Consider the following 16,309-nt stretch of genomic DNA (forward strand, 5'->3'; position numbering starts at 1 on the left):
AGAAGAAATTATATAAAGCACCCTCAAATTTTATTTTAAGATTAAAATGCTTTGAATGAAACATCCTTAAGAAATATTAAATTGGAGACTTCTCAATTAGTTATAACAATAGGTAAATAGGGTCAAGTGTACAAAATGAGAGCAAAACATAGAAAAAAGGAACTCATTAAAATGAGGTGCCAATAACAACTACACAAATTTATGGTAGAAAAATTGTAATAGTAAAAAAATTCCACAAGTGTCATTGGTAGAGATAACTTACATTTTTATTTACATATTTACAAACTCATGAATCTTTCTTCCAAATGACCTCACATAAATCTTTAATACAATATCAATTCTTCTAAATTCAATTTCTCATCTTTATTTCAAATTTAGAAATGAAATTCCCTCACATACACGAATTTAAGTATTATTTACTAAATTAATTATATGAAAGACAACTCTTTTTTATATTTAATAATTAATTAAATATCTTTTTTTTAAATATGTTAAATCATATCTATATTATAAGCTATTATATTTGAACATTTTAAATGTTCATTTTCAATCTATTTAAAAAATATGATTCAATAATAATATAATATTTTAATAGATTTTGATTGATTATGTTGGGATAGAGGATCACATAGTAGATATATTTCCCAAGATATTGATAGAGTTTGTTAAAAATTGGCAGTAGTTATGTCTCAAAGTATTTGATATTAAAAGGAGATTGTTATCATGACATTATCTTGCCCATCTATGTACTATCTATATCCTATTAAATATGGTGTAAAGTTAATGTCTATGATTGAATCAATGATGCAATAGTGTTTAAATGCATATATTAAATATGATGTAAAGTTAATGTATACAATTGAATTATTGATGTTATTGTGTTTGAATGAATATACTAAACATAGCATAAAGTTAATAGATATAATTATACCATTGATGGAATAATATTCAAATGCATTTACTAAATATGGTATAAATTTAATAATGTCTATAATTGAATTATTGATGTAATAGTGTTTAAATGCCTATATTTAAGATGTGAACCTCATACATTATTGATATAATGACTATTTAAAAATTAAATTATAATATGATTACAACTAAAATTATGTTACATAACTAAATATTTAAACAATAAATTATATTATTAAAGTACCTAATGTGCTATTTTTTATTTTCTTATTATACTTTTTATTTCTTCCTAATAAATAGGACCACTCCGTAATAGTGGGGAGGGCAGACGGTGGTACAAAGGAGTTTTTCAAAAGCTCTTCATTGGCAGTGTTGACCTTCTCCCCCTACCTACTCTGATGGTCTTGTTTGGCAACCTCACAGCAGATTGGATTCCTTTCGGTTAAAAACTCTTCTTGTGCTTTGTACCTTCATAGAAATAGAACATTCTTCATAATCATATGAATGGGATAGACTTCTTGAAGGAATCCATTGTTCAAAATACATGTAATACGATTGTGTAATCAGACATTGAACATCTAAATGTCATTTTTGAGAAATGAAATGTCACTAACATAATATAATGATGAAACAATTTGTACCATATTGTTCGTTAGCAATAAGTAGTGAATGTTGATGTTATTTATCATAGTTATAACTTTAATAATAAGAAAGCAGGTTTCTAGCATTGACTTAATTATACTCAAGTCTTTTGTGGAAATATTCATTTATTGATGCAAATTAAAAGTCATAATTGGAAAATAAACAAGATTCGTCTTCTATTATAACCAAAAAAAAAAAATTAGTTTTTAATTGATACTCAAAAATGAAGAGGAAAAAGCTCTTCTACAAATTAAAAAAAAACAAAAAAATGGGTAAACCAGGTTACGATCAGTTACAGTTTGAAGAGGATTCCAATGCCAACCAAACGAACTACCTAAAGAGTCGATTATCTCTTAGTATGGAGAAAGATAAGGCTACCCAGTGGGGAAGAAATTCTAGTAGATTCTTACATCATCCTCACAAACACTGCCGAAATATTCATAAATGAAATCCTCTGCCCAAATTTTGAGTTCTGAAGAAATAGGTCATTGAATGAAACAAATTAACATCCAACATCTTCCACTCGTAGCAAATAAAAAATATTCATTGGATTTTCCATTGCAAAGAAAGTGACAATCATATTCACTGAAACAATATTCATATTAGTAGATCTGCTTTGGATCTACATGACCTAGTAATACCGAAATGTTCGTTTGCTGATTTGGGAATTTAGCTGAAAAGTTCTATGCACATGGTATGGGTCAACTTGACATTCAAAAGCTCATCCTCTTGAGTTGATTCTTCCAATGTACATAGGATAGACCAAATCCGCATTCCAAAAATTATCCTCTTTGGCATACAATGTATTGACGAATTTAGAATTCAAAAGATTGAAGTAAACTAGTATGGGTCCAACTCAGCATTCAAAAGATCTTATCTTTTGAAGAAAAGTGAGACAATTCACAATCGAGGGAAAAGCTAAGAGAACTTGAGAACTCTTGATTAAGTGAACAGAAGAAATGACAGACTTTTGTTTTTAGCTTTCAAAAGATCTAAGTAACCTATTATGGGGACCAGCTCAGCATTCAAAAGATCATCCTTTCGAAGAAAAGAGAGACAATTTACAATGGGAATTTGAGAACTCTTCAACAAGTAAACAGGAGAAATGACAAAAAGATTATTGTTTTTATTTTTCCAACCAAATGTCGTATCAACACGTGAAAGCAACCTTTCTACCAGTGTGATTTTGCTAAAACAAACAAAGTTAATAACTCGATACTATGTTGCAAACATATGAATCAATCTTCATTTTAAAACACCCTATTCTATTATTCCATTCGGAGATGGTTGCCCTAGATTGGATCAGATTCCCTTCCCCACCATTTAGCTTTTCCCGTTGGCAAAGGCAAAAAGTGACATAGAATTTTGATAAGGGTATACAGGATTAAAAACAGTGCTGACATAACACCTTGGTTGAAAAAATCTAGAACTTAAGAATGAATGATATCTAAACCTTGAATTCAACAAATTATCTCTAATAAAACTTAAGGTAATCCTTTGAAACTAAACTTTATGTCATGGCATTATGATTTCTGTGTTATTACAAGTCAATCTACATCAACACTATGACAGGTGAAGCACTGAGATTTCTACGGAGATTGCCGATCCCACTAATACTCTGGGTCAAGTCCAATTAACCATGGAATATTCTCCATGATCATATACTTCACCCATCTACAAAACCATTAACCAAGTATTCTTGTTTTTGAACCATTCATAATAGAGTGCCCTAACTCGTGAAAGATAAGTTCTTGTGAAGCGCAACTCATGACAATGTGGGTTTGATTGAAATTAACTTGAAACCATGCTGCTGAATCTGCAAAATAATTAATAACTATAGCTCCATTTATACTGATCCTCAAGAAAGGTGGGAGGTACGATCACGAAAACAAAGAATGATCCAAAATAAAAACTTGCAAATCAGAATTGAAATTGATAAGTATGATATAACAAAAAGGTAAACTATGCAAATTAAATGAGGTGGACGAAACTCCAAGTGATAGAGTGACACATCTGAATAAACACAGTTCAAATGGCAGGCAAACTAAAAGTGAAACTTAAGCTGCAGGAGTAGAGTAGTTGAGGCATATTTCTATCAAAACCTACTGCAAACTGCTGAAACTAATAAACTGCCATATGTAACCACCCTTTCAAAGACTTTTCAAGTGTAAGCAGTAATCAAACAACATGTGTTGATTTGGAAAGCACTTTAATCAGTAATTACCATGACAAGTTATAGCAATCAGACTTCCCATTCATAAGCATCCATGCAGTTGTTCCATTATTAAGAATGGACCACAAATCATATAATCCCGTGGAAATCCAGAACTAAATAAAGACAAACGAGGAACATCAACCAATAAAGCTGAAATTTCAGTGTACGAGCACATGCAATTATGTATTAAACTTCAAGAAAAAAATGTCAGGAGCTTAAACCATAAAAAATACGGAAAATCCATTTGGGCTTATGTCAACCCATAAGAAACAATATTATTTGAATGAGCTAGAAGATGAAGTGAATGAGCTAGAAGATGAATCCCTAAACCTGCTCTGATTGGATCCTCTAAAAATATTCAAGACTACTAAATCAAAATGCGCTGAAGGAACTACCAATCCCATCTTTGTTCTAAAATAGAATTGGTTCTCCCAAAATAATAAAAGATATAGAATATCATCCGCCTAATGTGAAAGTAAAATCCATTCCCACGATCTCTTAGAATCCAGTATAACTATCACCTTCGGAGAGTTCTTCCATGATCCAGTTGCAAATCCATGTCAGCCTCGGAAGAAAGAAAAATATTTTCAATCTTCTATGCTATTGCAGGGAGGTCTTTCACCCATGGATCTAGAGGCTTACCAATAGAGTAAACAATGAAACCAATATCCCTCAGTTTCTGTACATCAACAATGTTACGCCCATCAAAAATGAATGCGGGTTTCTGCATATTATCATAGATCTTCTGATAGTCCAAACTTTTGAACTCATCCCATTCTGTTAAAATGCACACTCCATGAGCATCCTTTGTAGCTTCATATGCATCCCAAACGACAGTAACTTGCTTGATAGCTGAAGGACTCATTGGTTGCAAATGAATAGGATGATCCCAATCAAATTTGTTCATGGATAGATCCCTCTGAATCTGATCCTCTGTTACTTGGGGATCATAAATGCTAATGTTTGCTCTGTCCCCAAGAAGTCCCTTGCATACATCAATTGCAGGAGTTTCCCGAGTATCACCAGTATCCTTCTTGAATGCAAAACCAAGAATGGCAACCTTCTTTCCTGAAACTGTATTGAACATTGAGGAAACTACACGGTTCACAAATCTTGTTTTCTGATAGTCATTAATCTTAATAACCTGTTTCCAGTAGTTTGCTACCTCTGGAAGTCCATTGCACTCACAGATGTAAACCAAGTTCAAGATATCCTTCTGGAAACATGAGCCACCAAAACCAACACTAGCATTCAAGAACTTTGGACCAATCCTTGAATCTTTGCCAACAGCATAAGCAACTTCAGTAACATCTGCACCAGTTGCTTCACACAGGGCTGAAATTGCATTCACCGATGAAATTCTCTGAGCCAAGAATGCATTTGCAGCAAGTTTTGAAATTTCTGCAGACCATAAATTGGTTGTAATGATCCTATCTTCAGGAACCCAGTTTGCATAAACTGCTTTCAAAGCTTGAACTGCTTTCTGCCCTTCAGGAGTCTCCCTACCTCCAATGAGGACACGGTCTGGCTTGAAAAGATCTTCAATTGCAGTTCCTTCTGCTAGAAACTCTGGGTTTGAAAGAATTTGGAAGTTTATTCCTTTGCTGTTATGCATCAGAATTTTTTCAATTGCCTCTGCTGTTTTCACTGGTACAGTAGACTTTTCCACAACAATTTTGTCAGACTTTGAAACGTCTGCAATCATCCGAGCAGCACTCTCCCAATAGGTCAGATCTGCAGCCTTACCAGCCCCGAGTCCTCGGGTCTTTGTTGGTGTGTTGACTGAGACGAAGATAATGTCAGCCTCCATGACATGCTTTTCTAGATCGGTACTGAAAAACAGGTTTCTTCCTCTGCAGCTTTTGACAACGTCATCAAGGCCAGGCTCGTAGATAGGGAGCTGATCGCTGTTCCAGGCAGCAATTCGAGCTGTTGAGATGTCTACAACAGCAACTTCAATGGCAGGGCATTTTAAGGCAATGACAGCCATTGTTGGCCCCCCGACATAACCAGCACCAAGGCAGCAGATTTTCACCATTTTCACCTGCTGAAAAACCAAAGGAAGTCTAAATGTCAAGAAAGTTTAGCATTGATCAAGGAGCATAAACATGAATAAAGCCTATCTTTAAGGGAAGCAGAAACGGAATGACGAGTTTATATTAAGATAATCACATACTAAGGCTAATAACAATCTCTTAGACGCCAAAAGTAAAAACATAATGTGAAGTTGCTGAAAAAAGCAAATAGAACTACATATGCAGAATTATACATCCACCAAATATTAATCCATGAAAAAGTAAATAAGCATAGGATGTACTTCATGGATCCAAACTGGATATTAACATAAACAAATTCAAGTTTACAAACCTTACTGAGAACTGCCAACAAACAAGAGAGGCTTTACAAGTTTGTATGCGATCACAGCCAGATCGTACAAAAAACATCTAATATAAAGGCATTTTCAGCTTGCAAAACATAATGCTTCAGAAACCCATCGGTGGCCAAAAATAATAAAAAATTCATCCAAATGCATTGATCAGGACAATTAATCTTGGAGGACGAAGATTTGGGAAACAGACAAGTGATATTAGTCAATGGAGAAATGCTACAAGATTCAGATGATTTGAGCTTGTAGAACAGAGATATTTGAACAACTGTTCCAAAGTTCAGTGTAACAGAACTTAAGTTCAAGTGCATCTAAAGTAAGGTGACTTGATTAACAGAAAAAATTGTATATTTCAAATGTTAAAAGGGTAGAGAACCGAGATATATGAACTACTGTTCAAAAGTTACATGTAAAAATAACTTTAAGTTCAAGTGCATATAAAGAAAGACTACTTGATTAACAGAACAAATTGTATATTTCAATTTTTAGAAGAGTAGCAGTAGACGATTAAGTGATAATGCGTTGAAATTAACAAAATGTAAACTTGTAAAATGAGATCCAAACTACATTTTCAGAAATTCATTCAGTAGTAGAATTTTAGTTGCAAACAAACACCCGAAGCAAGAAAGTTTTAAATGATCTTATTTAAGAAAAATAAAAGTTTTCTTCAGTTGCCCGGTTTCAAGTGCAAATGCAAACAAATTAGGATAATGAGGCTTGATTGATTCCCTCCAATAGCAAAAATTAAAAGAACAAAAAAAGACAACCCAAGCTCCCAAAACAGAGGGATCCAAGCAGATTTTCTAAATTGTCCCGCGTCAGCAAAATTTAAGGCAAACACAACCGGATTTAAGCTTTAAAACAGAGAGATCTGGAAAAAAAACTATATGTTCACCAATAGGGCAATTTATGACAACGTATGCATGCGAAAAAGATATTTGAAAATGTTTCCAGAAGTTCCTTCGGAAGAAGAATTTCAATTGGAGACAGAGATCTTGTAAAACAGAGAGATCTAAACAAATTTTCAAATTTATTTAGTGCGAATGCACGACTTAAGATTGCACTATAGAGATTTGAATTTTCTCTTCCATGACATAGTTTAAAAATCTAACGCATCTAAAGTGAGGCAATCTAACCTTGTAAAACAGAAAGATCTCGACAAATTTTCAATTCGTAATTTCAAATGCAAAATACTAGGACGAATTAAGCTTTGTATGATAGAGATGTTTACACTATTTCACACATCCAACCAATATCCCGAATTGAAGTGCATTCACACCTAAAATAATTCGATTCAGGTTTGAATAACAAAGAGATCTGAAAACTTTTCCAGAGACCTTCACTAGCAGAACTTAAAGTGCAAATGCAGCTAAATACGCGATAATTTAAGATTGTAAGCAATAGATCTCAGAAAAAATATATCCGCCTCTATCACCGGCAGCACAATCTCAAGTGAAAATTTTATAAATCCGACGAAATCAACGAACTAAAGCTAAATTCCTACTATAAAAGCTATTCCAGGGCCAGCACATCCAGATCCGACATATCCAAACCTACATACATAAACAAATTAAAAAATGCAACATACCTGCTATGAAATTCCACTCAAAAACTCGGATTCCGACAGATCTCCGCCAAGAAACCTGTCAAATGCCGGAAACACGTCAAATTCCCCAGATACCTCTCTCTCCAAACTACTGAAACGCAAGATCTAGTGCAAAAACCAGAGAATTGACGACGACTCACCCTTCTTTAGCAAACAAAGACCTTATGGGAAAAAATACTCTGTCAGAAGCGCGTCTAGACTTCTCACCCCGCGTTCCTTAAATATCTTCACTCTGCTTTAAAGATCCCAGCCCCGGCAGCTCCGGCAAGGCACTACCGCAAATAATCAAAGAGAATATTCTATATTAATTAAATTAACGCGGCATGTAAGAAAAATTGTCAAACAATCACACGCCGCCCGCGGAAACAGTCAATTGATTATAAGACGAGCTTATTTACTCCATTTTTGAACAGTTTTAGCCGGATTCTTCCAAATGTCAGAAATGAAAGTCAAAACTAGCCAGAAATTACCTCAAGTCGGCACGAATTTGACGAAATCAGACGTAAATTTCCACGGTAGACCCTGTAAAACCCTAATAATATTCAAATAATTGCCGTATAAGAAAAATCCACGATCACAGGCAAGCCGGAGAGGTGATTTAAAAAGAATTAGTTAGCTCCTTCCGATCTTACCGTTTTAGGCATTAATAGCCTATAAATAGGCCTTGTATCCCGGTAAATGTATTTGTTAGAATGTCAAATTATTTTTACATTTCCGCTTATTACGGACGGTAAAATGATAAAGGGGCCAACCAACGGGGAAGCTTCCCTTTCCGTTACCTAAGAGTTGTCGCTTTTATTTGAACTTGAAGCCAAAGGAAGAATTTTTTATTTTTTAAATGATTAAAATTATGATCGTGGTTTAAGTTTGTTTTTTCTTTTTTCCGCAATCAACTCTTAGTTGTGGTTTAGGTCATACAAAATAGTTTGTATTGATTGTTGAAATTTTCTATGGATGAAATATGTATATCGATGATTAGCTTTGCTTATGGTTTAGAAAACAAAGTATATTTATATTTAAGTCCAAGAGTTCATTTGCCATTGGGTGCTTTTTGACTATGTTTATACTTAAGGAGTGTACACGTATTTTAAGGCTTTATGGCCCACGTTATAGTAGACATGGAGTGCTTTTGGGTGGACTATTTTTTTTTTTAAATGACACTGGATGGTAATTAAATTTGTAAGTAGATCACATGGTTAGTGGGCTCTATTAGTCTATTTTAATGAAAGTCTATTTTAGTGTGGTTGGGTGCATACCTAAAAAATTCGGTAAATTCCTTGACCAACCTTCTTTCTAGTGAAGAGATTGAGGTGTTGGGAAAAAAAGTCTTCTAATCAATAGTCTACTAGTGGAGTTCTATAAGACACTCAATGAAGACTTTTATAGTGTTTTTCTTGAAGCAATTGAAACTAGATCTATTAAGGCTTGATTAAACTCATTATCAAAGCTAAGGATGAAGATACTATTAGAGTTCTTGGTGGTTCATTCATTCAACCATTGATAAAAGCTATTTTGGATTCTGATATATTTTGTTCATTAATGACTTTGGGTTCGAAAAAATCCATCGATTCAATGATCAGATAGTTGACAAATGGCTCTTTTTAGCATAGGTTGATTAATTTATTACTCACCCTACGATTCTATGTGCCCCACACTATGGGGGTCGAGAATGAAAATGTACACCACCTAACCCCCCATAAAGAATGAGATGTGATGGTGACCTATTACCCTCAATACCTCTTACAAAATCACAGTTAAAGCTCTTGCTCATAACATTAAAAAAATCACTCAAAACACTATTTGACCTCAGGAAATTGACTTCCTTGGAGGGAGATTTATCCTTGACATTCTAGTTCTTGCTTGTGAAATTCTTGAATGGGCTCAACAAATTGCCCAAGATCCTTAAAATGTTAAAGTGGGTTGGCTTTGGCCCAAAACTTTGTGAGAAAATTAATATGTTATTTGTTTATGCTAATGCCAAAGTTGTTGTGAATAGAATCCTCTCTCCCTGATTTCCATTGTAGAATTCCATCAACCAAGGTTGCCCTCTTGCTCCATTTTTGTTTGTCCTTGCAACTAATGCCCTTGGTTATCTTTTTTAGCATGTGTTGTTCACTAAACGTATCCATGGTATCTCATTGCCAAGCAATATAAAAGCCTTTAATTGTCATTTTGTTGATGATAACATGCTTTTTGTACAAAATTCAACTAAAGAAATGACACATACATTAGATAATTTTGAGCTCTTTTGTGTTATTTCTAGTTCCAAGTTGGCCATGTATAAAATGGAATTTATCATGACTTACCCTAGCACTTGTCCTCCTTAGATTCCTATCAATGGGCATGAAGTGAAGCATATCTAGGGATTCCCTTTGGCATTGGAGTGTCTCTTAAACATATGTGAAAATGGTTCAAGAGTAAACTCAAGAAAGAATTATGGATCGGACCGATCATTTCATATCCATGGTTGAACAAATACAAGTGGCAAACAAGATTATTTTAGCTAGCCATGTGTTTACATCTATTCTTGTTTGTTGTCCTCTAAAAGCTACTTTAATTAGGTGACTCGTTTGATAAGGAGTTTCCTTTGGGCTAAGTGGGGTAATAGCAAAGGCCTTCCCACAACCTCATGGGACCACTAGATCCAACCAAAGGATAAAAGGGGCTTGGGAATTATTGACCCATATACCCAAGGCATATATATCTTACTACAAAGTGGATTATTAGAGTTTTGGATGGAGATGCCCCTTGGAAGTGTTTAGTTTGACACCACATCCACTACAGTACTATCGAGAGATATTGAACTTTGGTCAATTGGAAAGATAAGCTTCTTCTTGCTCCTATTTTTGAAACTCGTGGTGGGTTTTCCCCTTTTAATTTCATTTGGCTAGCCTAGCAAATAACTTATAGTAGGTTACATCCTAGTTTGATCAAACTTTGATTCATGATCTAAGATTTTCTACCTCTTCTATATGGCAAAATCTCTTAATCCAACAAGATAGCAAACCTCTTGATACTATAAAAAACGTCAAGGGAAAACAACTTATAAAAAAGGAATTCAAATTTTTTGTGACCTATGAGACCTTATAAAATTTAATTGGATGTCATGGTAGTAACTCAAATCCTAATTTCACTCGTCCTATTTTGACAAGTATCCTCATTTGAGATTCCAACAACTAGTGACCCTTGAGCTTTTCTATTTTTTATCCACCCCCTACCATTATAACTTTCTAAAAGATTGGAGATGGCCCAACATGCAAAATATTTGAATATTTCCTCTTAAAATTACCTATAGACAACTCCTCCCAACAATCTCCTTAGCGTTGAGACTCAATTCTAAATGGAAATGCAACCTTAGTCAGACACAGTGGAACAAGATAAGCTTCCATATTTGGAAATTCAAAGTTGATGCTTAATCCCAAATAACAACCTAATAAGTACTCAACATCAAGCTACCAACCATTGAATGTCTCCCCTTCATCTTTCAACCCCCAATTTATCCATTTTGCACCAAAAAGGATTATATCAAACATGCTTTTTGTTTATGTGCCAGTGCCCTGGTGCTTCCTCTTCTCCACTCTCCCAATTCTTTTCTCTTATGCTTGGTCTTGAAAAATAGTACTTCTTGGAATTTCGTCTTATCACAATATCATCATCTAGACATCAAGACAAGCTCTTATCAACTTTATCTAAAAATTTTGATGCTTAGTTATTTTCTCTCATTCCTTTATTTCCTTGAAAGTTGAAACTCAAATGGTTTGCTTGAATTTATCCCTCCACACTTGCATTTTATATACTATTATACAATTTTATTTTTTATTTTTTTGATCGGTAAAAGGTCGAAGCCAAAAGTTTTATTAATCCTTATTACAATTTACAACACTCCACTCGTGTAGGCACCGGTAGGAAAGAGTGGAGGCGAGAAAACCTCTGGCCTTGCCCAGGACCAAAGTCCAGAAAAATTCTACAACTGTAATATATAAGAACAAGATTTTTTAAAATTACAATAGCACCCCGGGCTAAGGGTGATCAGGGTGGGAAGATATTTTCTTTCCCTTACAAGCCCCTTTTAACATATTACAATTATCACTGTTCTCCTTGTGCCATGTCTTGAGTTTGAGCTTTGATTTAATGTTGTATATAGGCCTTTTCAGCACAACTATCTTCCTTTCTTTTGTTTAAGATGGCCATGCTCACCTTGCATGATTAGTTTTCATACCACTTGCCAAGATTGTTAGTAAAAAATAAATACTATATTTTATATTCTGGTCTAGGATTATTCCTCAGCCATTTATCCAATTGGAACTGCCATTCCTTTTAAACAGAGAAATATAAACAAAGTGTTTTGATTTCCTACTTAAGTGTGTCTTAAAACCTTAACCTCATTTATCTACAAGTGAAAAGTAGTAGATATGATATTTTCATAAACAGAGTTCATAGTAATTCCCTTTTTGAACAATGCACATCCATAGTTATGAACCACCTATTTACTTCCTTTTGTTTTTGTATCAGGATGCTATCCCTAATAATGGATGATATCCAAGATACAATAACAAAAGGGAATAAAGGGGATTATGTCATGCCTGTATCCGTGTCAAGCTAACTCACATAGCCATGTAAATCTATACGAAGAGGGCAATTGAAATGGATGAGTATCATGGCAGTTTTTAACTTTAATTCTCACCCAGAATATTCTGCATGCATGCCACTTATTACTCGTAGTCTGTAGAATGTCAGATAATGTTCCATATATAGATAGCACAACAACAAGTGACATACAAGCATATTTTAATAACTTGCAGAACTAATAGATCTTGCAATTGATGCTCTTAGTTCATATAAGTCTACACATATAGATGTCAAAGGCCTTCATTGTAGACTTTATTAACAAATCCCTCCCTGATTATGTATCCACCTATATGAGTATATACAAATGCTTATATTCATATATATGAATATAAAAATAGTGTAAGAATATATCAACCAATCCTCAATATATGTAGGGGTATATGAACAAGAGCAACAATAGTAACTGAAATGAAAGGTCTGAGCTACTCTCATGAAGTGGATATGAGTAAAACCATAAAATTAACAGTTAATTCACACTATTTAATTGAATTTAAACCATCTATGTTTATCCTTAAGATATGGCGAGATTAATATCTCTATTAAAGTCTGTATTGATCATAAGCTAATATTGTTCTTCTTAATATAGTAATAAGCTAGAGTACCAAGCTAAGAAGAATATAAAGTGACAAGGAAGGAACAAAATTGTCACATCTTCTATCCAGGAACCGTAGCCACCTTATTCCGAGCTTGAGGCTCCCCTTCCCCCACATCCAGTTCGAAGCCCTCTTCCTTTAAGAAGTCCTTGAACCATGTAGTCTTTGGTGGGTTCCTCACATTAAATAAGTGAAACATGAAATTAACATTCCTATTCACTTCAATAGTCCTTTGCCTAGTAAATTCATCCTCATCCATAGTGAGAATGGGGAATCTAGGCACCGACCTGTTGTTTCTTATAAAGACATCATAATCTCTTAGCCTTGGTATGGTCCAATCATTGTCAATATTGACAAGAACCCTCTCCATATCGCCCAAGATCGAGGCTATGAAGACCTCCTTGCATAGAGTGCCTATGTCTTCTCTGTTCTTGGTGGAGAACACCGTAATAGCCAAGAACATGGCCGCCACATCAGAGTTTGCCCTAGTTCGGTCAGTGTTTGTGAGATAGTTTAGGCCAAGGATGTTCTCTACAACATCTAATACTAAGGCATGATGAAAGCGAATAATGTGTTTGAGGCGATCCCTGGTGATGACCCCATCGAAGGCCATTTGCCTATTTGAGCAGCTCAGTTTAATAGGGGTATCCATCTCTGGTTTAACTTAGATCCAGGAGGTATCAATGACACAAAACTAGACAGGCCTAAATTGGTCATGAAGCTTATTAATTTTACCATGAAGGCTTGGCTTAATAGTTGTGCTAGGTAATTATGTTAATGACTGAAGTGTCACATCCTCTCTTAAACCTTGCATACTTTCATCCCCTCTAGATATCTTTAATTAATTTACTATAATTGCCAAATCTTCAGATGAAGATCCCCCTGTGAAGATATCATTTTGAGTTTCCTTTTCTTTAATTACAAGCTGCAATCATATTTTGGCTAATGTTCTTTCGAGTTTCCAACTAAGACAACCAGCTAATGCCCTGTTCGTTGGGATTTTAACCTACCATAATGGCCTGGATCTCTCTGAGATCAAATGTGTAATGATGACTGGATGCTTTGTTTAAGATTATTGCTTTTCCATAATATTATAAATATACTATTATACAATTTAATCTTAACCTTATCAATATATTATATAATAACATTCCTTCAAATTAAGAGATTTGAAGATAACTTGCAAGGTTCTAAAAAAAAATCATCCATGTGAACTTGTTTTGCTTGCTTTGGAAGATTTCACCTATGATTTATTAGTCAAAGTATCATGTGCCATTACAAATCTAGCTTCTGATGAAGAATCTCAACATAATAATACAGATTGATATTGTTGGGCATATGATAAAGAACTCTTTTGAACATCACTTCAGTTATGTTGTAGATCAATATATTGTCTAGCAAAGCCAATGTGTCTTTCAAGGGTGTTAGGTGCTCCTTGGTGAATGATTCATTGTTGATTCATACTATATAGATCAATAGTTTATTCTATTTTTATAAATAGTTGTACTATTTTTCAATTACTCCTATGCAATGTAAATGTTATTCAAATTAGTCATGTCTACAAGTCTTCAATAAATGTTTGATCTTTGTGATGGTTGACTCATTTTGGAAAATAGTTTGTATGTTATTGGGCTTTGTATCATGCTCTTCTAGATGTATTTGTTTCCCTATGTTATTGTTTTTACAATTATCAAATATTGTAATGATACTTATTCCAATGAAAAAAAAAGATAAATGTATTAAAATATAGACACTTTTTTAAAATTAGTGTGATGAGATTATCACTCAAAGATGATTTATGATCCAATAAACTACATCTTAATATGGTTAATAATATAATGGGTATATTAAATATCTTAAACACTTACTTTTGGAATAGTGTCACATTTTAGTTAGGATTCAATGATGTTTTAAGTTTTAAAAAACTTGTTGTAAGTTTGAATCTTAAATCTTAAATTGTTTAAACATAATCAACGCAATTAGAAAATAATTTTATTTCAAAATATGAGCACATTATCACATATAAAAGTGTCTTAAATTTATTTTCTTTCATTTTCATTTTAAATAAAGACTCGATAATTTTAACTAGATAATTATTATTGAACTCCAAGTGTACGTACCTCTCTATAATAGAATTATAGGTACTTCTTATAACAACAATAGTTAGCAATTTAGACATTAGAAATTGAAACAAGGAGCATATAATAAATTTAGAAAAATATCTGATTAAATAATAAATATATTTTAGTTTTTTCAATAATTAGAAGATGACTATGGTAGAGAGAAAGAGGAATAAACATTTTGACCCAAAACAAAAGTCTTTTGGTTTCCTAGTAGTCTTAAGTAAACTTTCAAACCATCTATGTCAGAACTTATCTTAAAATAAACTAAGGGTGAGGATAGTGTGATTTTCAATGATGTTTATTATAGAATACTAAGACAATAACTACCATAAGCATGCATAAATTGCATCTTATTAACTCAAATGTTTATTCATTATTAAATTTGTAAACTACAAAGATGACATTCACATGTGAGTTCAAAATATTCATATTGAAAAAAAAAATGAATACTTTATTTATTTCTATAGAGATGCAATCTTTTCTAATTTTTCCAACCCTTGGCACAATCAATTATATGATTTTAATAGAATTCCCACTAGTCACAAAAAAATCAAGAGTAATAAACCCATAACAAATTCAATAGGTTTATGAGGAATCAAGGAAAAACTTAAATAAGAACTCAAAATTCTAACCATTTAGAAGTCCACATATTATGTGTGGATGATCTTTTAATTCTCTATTTTTTCCCTCCTTAATAGTCGTTTACAATTACTTTGGGAAGTGTTTGGGAGATTCTTAATTCAATCACAAGTTGTATCTAAAATTTAAAAATAAGGTGTTCAATGAGGAAAATAAAATAAATAAATAAATAATAATAACTACTATTGGTGCAATTAATTATCTATTGCACCTTATATTTAATTTTACCTAAGTAATTCACACTCCTTCACCTAGGTAAATTGGGTAATAGGAGTGCATGTCATCTCCTTGATCAACGTGAACACATGCTACCTATAATTTATTCAACTCCTTGATTAATTGTAGATGATGCCACATTTCCCTCATGAAGCTGAGTTCTCTTCACACCATTACTCCTAAGCAGTGAATAAAATAATCCTCCAATCTGATCAAGCTCACTCAAAATTTCATAGAAACTTGTAATATTGACTTCATACATGTGTAGTCATTTCATTCATTACTTCATCATAATATAGATATTAGATTTCTATCAATTTTTTTTTTTTTTCTATTAAATTTAGGCCA

The 16,309-nt window shown here is 33.3% G+C and overlaps 1 protein-coding gene across 2 annotated transcripts; it reads right to left on the minus strand.

Moving 5' to 3' along the window:
* Nucleotides 1–3,914: 3,914 nt before the first annotated feature.
* LOC131028730 (UDP-glucose 6-dehydrogenase 3) lies at nt 3,915–8,397 on the minus strand. 2 transcript variants are annotated; one of them, XM_057959067.2, is made up of 4 exons: nt 8,232–8,397; nt 7,902–8,033; nt 7,744–7,798; nt 3,915–5,816 (listed from the first exon to the last, which is right to left on the minus strand). In XM_057959067.2, the coding sequence occupies exon 4, from the start codon at nt 5,805–5,807 to the stop codon at nt 4,365–4,367; it is 1,443 nt and encodes a 480-aa protein (XP_057815050.1). In that variant the 5' UTR covers nt 5,808–5,816; nt 7,744–7,798; nt 7,902–8,033; nt 8,232–8,397; the 3' UTR covers nt 3,915–4,364. The 2 variants fall into 2 exon arrangements, with proteins under 2 accessions (XP_057815050.1, XP_057815051.1); XM_057959068.2 differs by having other exon boundaries at nt 3,915–5,813; nt 8,232–8,390.
* Between the last annotated feature and the right edge of the window lie 7,912 nt (nt 8,398–16,309).

Source organism: Cryptomeria japonica, chromosome 5, assembly GCF_030272615.1.
Source record: "Cryptomeria japonica chromosome 5, Sugi_1.0, whole genome shotgun sequence".
NCBI classification, from domain to species: domain Eukaryota; kingdom Viridiplantae; phylum Streptophyta; class Pinopsida; order Cupressales; family Cupressaceae; genus Cryptomeria; species Cryptomeria japonica.

Coding starts and splice junctions, on each gene's coding strand:
- LOC131028730 (XM_057959067.2), bottom strand. CDS start 5,807: ATGGTGAAAATCTGCTGCCTTGGTGCTGGTTATGTCGGGGGGCCAACA.